Source organism: Equus asinus, chromosome 16, assembly GCF_041296235.1.
Source record: "Equus asinus isolate D_3611 breed Donkey chromosome 16, EquAss-T2T_v2, whole genome shotgun sequence".
In the NCBI taxonomy this organism is placed as follows: Eukaryota; Metazoa; Chordata; class Mammalia; order Perissodactyla; family Equidae; genus Equus; species Equus asinus.
In genome coordinates, this window is record NC_091805.1 from 12,759,654 (window position 1) to 12,772,500 (window position 12,847).

General features: G+C 40.8%; 1 protein-coding gene across 6 annotated transcripts in view; it reads right to left on the reverse strand.

Annotated features, from left to right (window-relative positions):
• SLC44A5 (solute carrier family 44 member 5) overlaps positions 1-12,847 on the reverse strand; it is a 316,204-nt gene that overhangs the window by 155,858 nt on the left and 147,499 nt on the right. For 2 of the 6 annotated variants that reach the window (XM_044749425.2, XM_070486607.1), the window contains exon 3: positions 2,134-2,172. The exons of the other annotated variants lie outside the window; for them this stretch is intronic. In XM_044749425.2, coding sequence (XP_044605360.1) covers positions 2,134-2,172 — 39 coding nt within the window. The remainder of the gene's footprint in view (positions 1-2,133; positions 2,173-12,847) is intronic. 6 annotated transcript variants of the gene reach the window in all.

The window sequence follows — 12,847 nt, forward strand, 5'->3', positions numbered from 1 at the left end:
GTGTAGATGGGAATGGTGCAGGAAGGAAAGGGGATAATTTCATAGCAAGGTCCTTGAGGAGGTACTAGCTTCAGAGGGGAGGAGGATTCCCCTTCCTTGGAAGAGCAGAGGAGGTAGAGCACATGGCAGCAAGTCCCAGGCTTCTCTGGGTCTCAGCATCTTTGCAACATGAGACCGTTGAAGCATTGTTTTCTATGGGCTGACCTCAACAAGGCTCCACTTCTCCCAAGCTCACCCACAATGTTAAACACAGTTAAGCTTTTGTTAACATAAGGCTCTTAAAAAGAAGTGAATAGACCAAAGAGAAAAGGCAAAAATAGCATCGCTTACCAAATACACCTGCAGCACCTAGTCACCCATTCACCCCTGACCCCTGGGCGTAACACTCTTAGGATCTGGGAGTGAGTCCCCCAGTAGAGATGCGCTTTCAGGGGATGCAAAACCAGCAGTTCCTCCCAGGCCATGATTCACCAGTGAGTTCCCCCACGTATACCTTCTCTGGGAGCACAGAACTTGCAGAGGGTCTCGAGGCAATATCCTATGTCGGACTTTGTCCCTTCCTTTGACTGTTGTCCATCCTAGCAGAAGCAGTACTCGGTGGTCCCTCTCTCCTTAGGCTACTGTATCAGAAATGGAGTGCTTATTCTTCATTGGCTCATTTATCTTAAAAATCTTGTCAGAAAGACGAGGATCTTATTATAGGCCTAATTACTTTATCCTAATTAAGAAGCCATGGTTTATGAAGAAAAATATAACTGATCATACTGAGCAGTAAAACATGATTTTGATTCATGATACATTTTGAGTCAGAATAACTCACTGGCTTTTGGTAACCCAACAAGGCTTGGCTTCTATTTTTTTCCAAAGTAGGAAAAAAACTACAGATACATTTTTCACCCCTGGAAAAATCACAAATGGAAATTTACAAAATAGCTTCTACAAAAGATTATATTACCTACCTTTCTACCTCAGAGGACCGTATGTGATCAAATAATAAAATCTGTGTGAAGGAACTTTGAAAACTATAAAATGCCATATAAGTGTGAGAACAAATGACAGAATCTACATAGGTAAATCTAAAGTACACAAAAGTCAGTAAAGGGGCTTTGAGAACAGAGGCAGGAAAGTACATACTTGATAATCTTTTTAGTTAAGGATTTGGGATCCAAGTAATGCTGTAAGTCACAGCAGAAAAGTACTTATTTGCATTATCTCAGGGGCGACGAGAGTGTGTAAGGGAAGAACACTTCTTTTTTTTTTGGTAAGGAAGATTGGCCCTGAGCTAACATCTGTTGCTAATCTTCCTGTTTTTGCTTGAGGAAGATTGTCCCTGAGCTAACATCTGTGCCAATCTTCCTCTATTTTGTATGTGGGATGCTGCTGCAGCACGGCTTGATGAGTAGTATGTAGTTCCACACCTGGGATCCAAACCCACAAACACCAGGCTGCCGAAGCAGAGCATACAAACTTAACCACTATGCCCCTGGGCCAGCCCGAAGAACAATTCTTGAAGGCAGTGTTGCTCAACCCTTCATTTGCACATGACCCACTTGAGGATCTTGTGAAAATGCAGATTATGATTCAGTAAGTCTGAGCTGGGGCCTGAGAGTCTGCATTTCTAACAAGCTCCCAGGTGATGCTCGCGCAGCTGGTCCACAGACCACAATTGGAGTATTAAAACTCAATTATAAGGGGCTGACTGAGGAGCAAGCCAGGTGTCACAAAAAGAAGAGGACTGAGTGAAACGGACTGTCATGAAACAGAAGCCTGACAGTGGAGATCTTTATTAGAAAGAGAGATTTGAATAAGACACATGTGTCAAGGTCATAAGCCGAGCTGGAAGGATGGGAAGAAAACACGTATGAAGTGAACTGTGGTAATGAAGCATCAGCAGCTGTGTGATGTTCTTCCTGGGGGATTCTTTTATAACTTCTAAAGAGAGGGAATCCCTTCAGGAGAGAGAACTCAGCCACTTGTAAGAAGGACCCAAAAAATCTTCATCAGCAACTTGTCTGTGCAACTAAATATTTAGGTGTTGCTAGATTTTGAAAAGATCATGTATTTCTTAATAGATAGATTGTCCTGAAGGATTCTTAGACTATCTTAGCACTTAACATTCAGACTACGACTTACCAAAGTTCTCGTCCTCTAAGTCACTGCCTGATGGCTCTTCTAGGAAAAAGCACAAAGGGCAAACAAGTCTTTATTTGTAGGGTTGGTGACTCCAGGTCTCTGTACCCATCTCTCCCTGTCCTACAAAATCGTAGTCCTTAGACTTTAACACCCAGAATAACTTCAGCTCAGTTGGACTGGCTGAACTGACATGTAATACCCAGTCATTGATAATGAGCTTTTAATCTTAAGAAGTTAAAAATATTGCATGAAGATGCTGGAGGTAATGGGTTTGGGGGTGGAGGAATAAAGCTGTTAACTCTTCCATTTCTGTCCATGTCTTGTACAATGTTGATAACATCACAATCTTGAAAAATTCAGAACCAAGAAATGAGGCCCGTTGTTAACTTCCACTTTATGTTATTGCTTAGACCTCAGAAGACACATTAGTCATGAAAAACTTAATATTCACTAAATACCTTAAATTACACATGGAAAAGCCAGTGTAGACTAGAGAAAAGAGATGTAATTCAAATTCAGTAGCCACACTTTTACTACATTATGTGTGGCCTTTTGCTTTAACAGAAGCCCCCACATGATAGCTATTAACACAGCCCATTCAATTTGGAAGGTACAATTTTTGGTTATTTTTTTGAAGGGGGAAAGGTGGCCAGCTCCATGATGAACAGTGATAGCACCCTAAAGCTTTAAGGTTCAAATAATCCCATACATATGGTAAACAAAATTATTAACACTTTCTAGAACACCTCATTCTTTATCAGACTTGCCAACCCATTAATGAAAGCTGTGAAAAAGAATTCCCACTATACACCTGATGGGCAGAAATTACAACACTGGCTCTAAGGAGTGATGCCTCTCACCCATCTGACTAACAATAGTAAAGAGCTGAGAGTCAGAGTGGGGATAAAGATTCTAGGCAAAGTGAGTATTTATAAAGTGTTCACTTGGGAAAGATAATTAAAATAGCAACCAATCTTTGAATCCTTACTATGTACTAGGTACCATGGTTCATTTACATTATCCAATTTAATACTCACTTCAACCTTGCTGTACTTACAATAATCCTCCTCTAAAAATGAACAGCTGAGGTTCCCAGAGGCCATGTGAATCTTAGGGTCCAGTCTTTGCTTGGAGTCACACTGCTTAGAAGTGAAGCACTTAGAATTCAAACTTAGTCTGTGTGACTCGAGTCCACTTACAACCAGTCCAACCACTAGCCTCTTATTTTAGAGTTGAGTACTGTAACTACTGGCCATACCAAATTTTTTACAAAAATAAAGATTATTCATAAAGCTTTTCACTACATTCCCCACCCCCCCCAAAAATAGCAATGCTAGATCACGTTCATGAGGACAATAAGCACTGTCCGACTTCCCAGCTTTCTCATTAGCAACATATAGGTTTCAGACTTACCCTTTGAACAGCCAGATCAAGCCCCAAATGTCATAGAATGGCCATCTTTCTCTGGTTTTGTTAGACTAACATGTATGTGCAAGGCTTAGTGCTTGAGAGAGAGAGTGAAATGTCAAGATGCAATATTAACTGCTTCATTCCTCTTGCTGGGCCCTAAGTGACTAGGCTTGTCTTTAATATCCCAAACATAATAAAAAACAATAAAATTTGAGGTTTATAACTATATTAAAAAATCACGTCACACGGTTTTTGTAAAAGGCCCAACAGTGTACCATTCTAATCAAATGCTAGCTCGTACAATGAGTGGTCAGCCCCTCAGAGGATCTGAATACACAGTTCTCCAAAGAAGACGTAAAGATGGCCAACAGGCACATGAAAAGATGTTCAGCATCACTAATTATAGGGAAATGCAAATCAAAGTCACAATGAGACATCACCTGACACCTGTTAGAATGGCTATTTTCAAAAAATCAAGAAATAACATGTGTTGGAGAGGATGTGGAGAAACAGGAACCATCATGCACTGTTGGTAGGACTGGGAATCTGTGCAGCCCTATGGAAAATAGTATGGAGAGTCCTCAAAAAATTAAGAATAGAACTACCATATGATCCAGCTATTCCACTGCTGGGTATTTAGATGGAGAATATGAAAACACTAATTCAGAAAAATATATGCATCCCTGTGTTCATTGCAACATTATTCACAAGAGCCAAGATATAGAAACAACCTAAGTATCCATCAATGGATAAAAGGATAAAGAAGAAATGGAATAGTACTCAGCAATTAAAAAGAATGAGATATACACACACACATACACAATGGAATAGTACTCAGCCATGAAAAAGAATGAAATCTTGCCGTTTGTGACAACACGGATGGAACTTGAGGTATCATGCTAAGTGAAATAAGTCAGAAGGAGAAAGACAAATACCGTATGATTTCACTCATATGTAGAATCTAAAAACGAAAAACAAAACAAACAAACAAAACTAAATGAAAACAAACTGCTAGGTGCAGAGAGCAGCTGCTGCTTACCAGGGAGGAAGGAGACTAAGGGGCGGGTGAAAGGGGTCAATTGTAGGGTGACCGATGGCAACTAGACTTTTGGGGGGTAATCACTTTGTGGCTTATACAGATGTCGAACTGTAACGTTGTGCACCTGAAACTTATATAATTAAAAAAAAGAGTAGTCAGCCCCTGCCTTGAGCCCCATACTCTGACCTTTCCCAGCTACCTCCAGTTATATATACGAATGGACTCCACCTGTAGGCCCTGCCTCCTCCAGAATCAGCGCTGGGTATGGCAGGAAGCAAACTGGTAATCTCAGGATGGTAATCCTAGGAGATGAGTGAGAAGGGAACTGGGTACTCCCCGTAATATAGGTGCTTCACAGATATAGTTAAACCTCACAACAGCCGTAAACTCTCAGTGTCATTATCCCCATTTTATAGATGGGGAATATGGAAACTCAGTGTTGAAAGTACTTGACCAAGATTGCATAGTGTTAGTGTTTAAAAAACTAAAAAGAGGCAAACAAACAAAGCAGGACCTCAGTGCTGGTCTCCAATTTCCCAGGCTGAATATCATACAAGATAATTTTAACTCCTTCTTCCCAGATTTTGCACAGCGAGTAAAAAAATTGAAGTTCTTTTTTTGGTGCAATCAGTTTACAAGATGGTTGAGCCAGCTTTCTGTATAAGCTTATGACTTTTTCAAAAGCTGTTTGTGAGAACATTCGTGTCTTAAGCAGACTGCCTTGTCATGTGTACAGACACCAATGCCAAGTTATTTTGACCCTGGCAATAGCTGGGAAGACTGGAATCTAGAGTGAGATATGCTCCTGGATATGCATCCTGCCTACTGACATCTTGTGCAGTGGAATCAGTATGCATTTGGAAACCAGAGCCAGTGGCTCCCCTCCCCAGTCTGAATGCTGAGCCTCGTACCATCATTTTACCGTCTTTATTTCCTTTTGTCTTTCTTGCTTGAAAGGTGCTTATGAGGATAAGGACTGGTTGGAGACAGGGGTGGAGGCAGTAGCAATGAGTGGAGCCAGGTTAGAAATTGGTAAGAGAGTCACGTCCTTGCTGTGTTAATCTGGAATCTTGCTAGAAAGAACCAGGACCCTAGTCCTGCATTCAAGCTCAGCATCACTAACGGCGGGCCAAGCAGATATTATGATTCTCCTGACGCGATGCAAAGAGATTACATAGCTTATCTAGGATGCATTCTGGTCCAAAAATATTTAACGGGAATCCACCAATAATTTAGAATTAACCTAACCGACACTTAACAGGAAATGCAGGACATAAGGAGACAACATAAATGATACCCTGGGAAGGAACCAAACAAATCCAAAAAGTGACATATTCTGCAGGACGGCAGGTCGGTGTTAGGAGGAAAAGGGACAATGCCAATTCGAAGCCACTTAAGGGACATAACTACTAGATGCAAAGTGTGGCCCTGGATTAGATCCTGGTTTGGACAGAATGCTATACAAAATTTGGGAGGGACAATTGGGGAAATATGAATATAGAATGAATATCAAATAAAACTAACATTTCTTGAACCGGAAAAGAGGAATCTGTTAACTGAAAAAAGCGGGTAGCAAAAAGCATATAATGCAAAATCTCATTCCTGTAAAAAAAGTGACAGATCTGGGAGGAAATAGGATAAAGGTTGTTATCTGTGGGTGATTGGAATATGGCACTTTATTTAGTTAGTTTAATTTTACTTTGATGTATTTTACAACTTTCTACAATGTGCATAAAACTGCTTTTATAGTAATAAAAATTATTTTAATTAAAAAAAGAATTAGGTATTAAAATGGAAGTGCATGGTCCTTCCCACAGAGCCCATTTTTCAGTACCCAGAATGCACAACTAGTCAGTAAAATATTCAGGAATTAAATGCAAAGGCTGAGCATTTTTCAGGAGGACCCTAACTTCTGTCCATCCTCTGGGTTTTGGGTGCCGGGGATGAGGCCCAGCACTCGTAGAACCTTTGAACTGTATTAGCATTCCTGTTAGCTGGCCCTGCTCGCCTGCTGGGATGGGCCCATTAACAGGAAAGCCTCGGCTCCTGCCCTAGTTGCTTTGCCTAGGGCTCCGTTTCCTTTCCTGAGCCCACCTGCCTCACTCTTGCCAGCCCCGAAGACTGAGTCCTGCTCTCAGGACTCCAGCTCCCTGGCTTGGATATGTCTGAACAGAGAGAACGCACAGAGCCACGATGTTGCCATTTATCTGAATTTCCAACATGTTCTGGTGGCTAGAATTGCCACTGCTATATCCTGCTGCCAAATTGGCACCCCTCTGGTTGCTGTTGCCTACCCAAACTGCACCTGAGTTTGGCGTGTCCAGTACACTGCAAGAGACCAGGCGGCTGCCCATGTAGTCAGCCTCTATAGCCAGCTTCATTTCTCACTCTCTCCTGGCTTCACTGACCTCTGCTATAGAGACCTGGCCATCTGCAAGCCCAAGACAGACATGACACTAAGCCTCCATCACCTGAGAAAGAGGCTGGTTATAAACTCCTTGCTGAAGGTGGGAACTGAAACCAGATGTGGGCACAACTATGTCCACAGGCTCATTACTTCCTTCCTTTCTTAATTTATTCATTCATTTAGCAGGCATTTATTGACCTCTTACCAAGTATCAAATACTATGATAGGCGCTGAGGCTACACAGGTAACCAAGAGAATCCCTGCCCTCGTGGAGTTGTTTGTAATGCATCAGGATAATAGACCTTATTCAAACATGCACATTGATAATTACTGACTTGCAAACGTGCTATGATAGGTGCTATGAAGGAGAAGTACAAAATGAGAGGACAGTATTTAAACTGGAATTTAGAAGATGACTAGTAGCTGGCATGGTGGCTGGCAGTCTTGGCAAAGGGCACAGCATGAGCTAAGAGTCTATGATAGGAAGGAACTTGGCAGCTATGAGGAACTGAAACAAGGCCAGCATGGCTGGAGGACACTGGGTGAGGGGCTGTGTGATGTGAGCTGGGGCTGGAGAAGCCAGAAGGGAGGGCAAATGGACACACTTGACAGCCATATAAAAGGCCCCAGTGCTCCACACCTGGACACCCTTCTAGAAGTATACGCTCGAGCACCCGAGGTCTGAGATGGACCTCCAGCTGCTAAGCATCATCTGTAACCTTTTATGTTCTCCAAAAAAAGAATTGCTGCCGACTCCAAAGAGTAACAATGTTCTGGGCATCATGGCCAAGTACTGGAAACAAAACAAAAATCATTATCCTATGCATCAGTAACCTTTTTTGCAGTTCTAGTAGACACAATTTAAAGAAAAATGCAGGGGAGCTAGAGAAGGCCCATGGAAAGTCTAGAGAGAACGGACCAGAAAATGTGGCTCACACACAAAGCACTTCACCCAGGAAGAAAAATGATGATGATAAAGATGACCAAAGTCTATGAAATCAAAAGCTACAGAATAGTTACAGGGAAGAGGAAGCCGAACTCTACATTTTAGCGATTAGAAAGAGTGTGTGTTTTTATGGAATATAGAAGGTCTGAAAACTCATAGCCTGACAGAAATGCACTCCAGACAGATGAGATCAAGTTCTTCTTTCTGCACGGCCACAGCGGGATCAGAGAGACCTGGCTGGCACTGCCTCTCACTCCGAGACCTGGGGCAAGTACGCCGTTTCTGTCTCCTCATCTGTAAAACGGGGGGAAGCTCTGTCACCAGGCTGTTGCGAGGAGGAAATGACACGATACTGAAATGCTCACCACAGTGTCTGTCACATGATAGATATTTGGTGAACATTTATGCCCTTCCTTATAGAACATAGGAGCTCCAAAGGATGCTGCCACATGAAAATAAAATAGGTGGAACGGAATAAAGGGTGATTGATAAAGAAGAGATTATTTTTTTAAATCACTGATATTTCTTAAAATAGCCTGAACTATGAAAAGAATATGTGCATCTCAAAATACACCCAGTGGTATCCCTTCCGAAACCACAATACTACGATGGATGGTCATTGATATTTATGTATAGCAGGAGTCTCCCAACATGCCTTTAGGAATCACGCCTCAGGCAGCTTTGGCTCAAGACCACCTCGTTTACCCACTTGTGTGTCTAGGAACTTTTTTTTGCCGCTATGAAGAACATCCTCTTCCACACACACACACATACATTTTCCAGGATTCTTGAACTCACTTTTTTTCACCTGTTCCTCCTTTCAATACTCTCCCCAATTAACTCATCTTTGTTCCAGATGTTCAGATATAATGTGTCGCACTTTTAAAATCTCTCTCAGCAGATGTCTTTAATGCTGTAGTGTGAACGAGTGTAATATGCTACACGTTTTAAAACAAAATTGGATAATTTAGCCATTTTTGTATTAACTGCCCTTTAAAAGATGCCTCAAAGGAGACAAACATAAAGCATGAATTCCTTTCAGAATCTATGGCATCCAGGTGATGGATGGCAGAGAAGAGGAGGTAAGGAAAAGGATAGATTTAGTAGTAATTGTGCCGTATCTGAATTCCTCATGCAATTAATTATCTGCTATGCCTATTTATAAGGCAAGTCACATTTCCCAACATATGTTATTGTCTTTTTCCATTTGTGACTTTTTTAAAAGAGCCAACCCCTCTGTGCCTCCCAAAGACCTAGGGTTCATTGAATAAAGAAGATCCATGTGATATCATCTCAAGCAATGTCATCCTAAATTAATCCATGCCTCTAGGATTCATTTCCTTTGTCCAGATCAGCACCACCCTGTGAATGAGGAAATGTGTGCTCTCTTTCCATATCAGCCTCTGTAATGTGTCGTAATGAAGCATGGTGGGGCAGGTGAGAGAAGGAAAGGTAGAAACCGGGATGAAGACAGAATCTAACAGCAGCATATGGAATCATAAACTTGAAAATGATTCTCAGCAGTTTGTGGAAAATTGACATCATTGATTTTGCAAATTTCTGCACTCTGTTTTGGGGGAGGGAGGTTGTAAAAATGGTTCTTGTTACATTTATTTACTATTTTAAATTAAAATCATTTTGTATAGTTTTTATTCATTCAAGTAAAATTTCTTGAGCATCTGCTCTATGCTAATAGTGTGGTACTAGAGCCAGAAATAGTCAGAAATAGCAAGACCCTGTCTGCCCTTGAATAGTTTGTAGTCCAGTAAAAACAAGAATTTTACCATATCTCTTGAGGCAGTGACAGTACATGGGAGTGTCACCATTATAAGACATGGGGAAGTGATATGTTTGAAGTACAGAGTACGGATTTATATTGGACTACTCGCACGATGGTATAGCCCAGTTTTGAATGTCAGAAGCATAGTCAGTGTCAGAGTTTTACCCAGGTCATGAGACTAGAGAGCATGTTAGATAAGGAAATGGTACTCAACAATCCAACTCATTCCATTCCATTGCCTTCCTCATCTTCAGAGAGAATTGAAGAGCAAAGGGGTCTCAAGTGCAATGAAGCAGTGAGACCTAAATATGGCCCATGAAGTAGATTAGGCAAATTTGTCTGTTGCCAAGATACTGGTCAATCCCCCAATCTTCAAGAGACATCTGAAGGTTAGTCTAAAGATCACTTCACATGGATTCACCTTCCTTTGGAGAATGTCCAACTATGTTCTCATCTAAAAGTCAGAAGCAAAACAACAGCCATACGTCAGTACGAGTAGTGGACAAAGAGAAGAAAAAGGGAGCAAGCTGAATGAGAATGAGTTACTAAATACGTGGTGTATTGAAGATAAGGAAAGGGTTAAACAGTCACAGAGGGAGAAAGTGAGGGCTCCTTTCTTTCCCAGTCATTGACCCACAACAGAATCTAATCACCACATACAAAGGGAACAGAACCATGATCCTCAATGAAAAACAAGAAAACTCTGGTATAATCTGCAGCGATGACAATGAAGGTAAGGAGGGAAAGAGGAAATAAAGACAAAGAAGAGCAGAGAGATCACTATATATGCAGAGACACTGTTAATAGGACATTTTTTCTGGAATATTTTTCCATCTTTATTCTGAACAGCTGCCACACCACAATGATATATTTTACCATTGTTGCTGCTGCTGTGGGCGGTTGAGAATATATGCTAAAATACAACTGTTAGTTCAGTGTAGCCCATGTCTTTAGATGAAAATATTCTCTGTTGGATGACAATTCACTACAATTCATGAATTTTGCAAGATTTTTCATCTTGAACTCCAAATGAGTTGAGAATGACATTTTTCGGCCTACTTTTAGTATTTAACTAAATTTCATTAAATTGAGCAGACTTTATTCACTAGGATTTGATGAGGAAAAAATAGAAAGAAAATGTAGCATTTCACAATACTGTCCAAACATGGAAACGTGGCATTTTTTAATGCAATAACATTGTAATTTTGTTTTATTTGACTGTAAATTCTTTAAGTGCAAGGCTTATGTCCTTTTATCTTTGTATCTCCAGTGTATAGCACTTTGCCAGGCACATCTAAGATTTCAATAAATATTTGTTGAATACCTAGTAAAAGAATTGATTTCAATTAGTAGAGGGGGAAACAGTAAGTTCTGTTACCACAAAGCACAAGGAGAACATATTTATGACATGAGCACTTCTGTAACTACATCCTGGGCCCATGTCAAATATGTTAATCACAGTGCTCTGTACCTGAAGCCTAGACACAGCCTCAGAATCCCTCTTAACACAGCACTCCAGGCAGCAAAAATCAAAGTTGGCATTTAGAGTGAAATCGATTTCCATCCCTGCACTAGGGGTCTCCATCAGGCAAGCCACAAGCAGAAAATGATTTCCCAAAATTTTTCCTCTGATATCAACACAAATGTTAACAATTCTGATAACTGTCATATTCATGAACACATATATTTTAAAGTCTGTTATTCTGTCTTATTCCTCTCTTACAAGTTACTATGTGCATTATAATTCTTGATCAGACCACAGAACCAGCATAAAACAGCCGGGGAAAATTAACTTGAGCACTTAGACTATTATAATATTGCTAAAACTTGACATCAATTTTTCTGTTATCCGAGATCTTGTATGTTTATTTAATGTCTGTCTAGTACTCCATGGAATCACTAGTGTCTGGCACATATGAGGTGCTCAACAAATATTTATTGATCAACTGGATTATAACATTTTCAGTTCCTACAACTTCCCTTCTCCCTGCTGTAGACACTTACCCTGCTAAGCATGGGTGTCTGTCTGGGACAATTTCTGCCTGCCCTGAGCCCCTGATAATAGGCCACAATAAAAGTTGCTACCCTCAAATTACAAATTTCACTCCAGCCAGGTCTCTGTGTCTATGTCACCCAAGTACAGTGGTACTGTTTTTAGGAATCCCTTTTCCACTAGCAAGGTGGCAGACTGATTCTGAGAATACTCTGTTGCCCCATGCCAAAAAGCCATAGAGCTGGGGATAAACAGAGTGCCAGGCACCCTACGTGAACTGACAGCTATGCTTTCCGTAGCTTCTACTGTATGGGGCCGGTCTCACTTTTCTTCCCTTGTCTGTTGTCTCAGTGTCTCTTTTATGCCCAATATTTGATGCCACCCATTTTGAATATGGATAATGGAGTCCAGCAATCAAAAAGGAATCCTTATTCTTTCACCTTTTTTCTATAGCTTCTTTCCTTCTAGGGCTAGATCTTGACTCATTACTCCCTCACCATCCTGGCTTTTAACAGAAATTTAGAGAGTTGTCAAAAATATGCTTTGCAAAAATGTCCACACTTTGCATAATTGTCCTTGATCCACACTACTCTTTTTTCTAAATCAGACTCTCATTGACCACTGACTTGGTCAAGATCAGGTTTGAATTTTTTACACCACCTTGGGCTTTTTGCTTTGTACAAAGCAAAAGGATGCCCTTTCCTCTCTGTGAAGGCAGGACTGCACCAGCAATCGTTTCAAAGAATCTTTCAATTCAAAAATATTTACTGAGTACTTGCTTTATTTAAAACACTGTGCTAGACACCAGAGCCAGCAAGAGACAAGATAGACACAGGCTTGCTCTCATGCAGCTTACATTCTAGCAAGAGAAGGACATAACCAACTAATCTACAATTAATTCTTGAGTTACAATTGTGTCCCTGCCTTCTTGGAGCTTAAAATGTATCAGGCAGATGGACAATTAAATATAAGCACACAAATGAAAACATAACTGAAATTATGTTCAGTGCTATAACGGAAAACTACAGGATGTTATGACACAATATAACACGGAAACCTAATTTTTCCGTGCACGTGGTGGTGAGGGATCAGGGAAAGAATCATTCTGAGTGAGTGGCATTCAAGCCTAGGTATAAAAG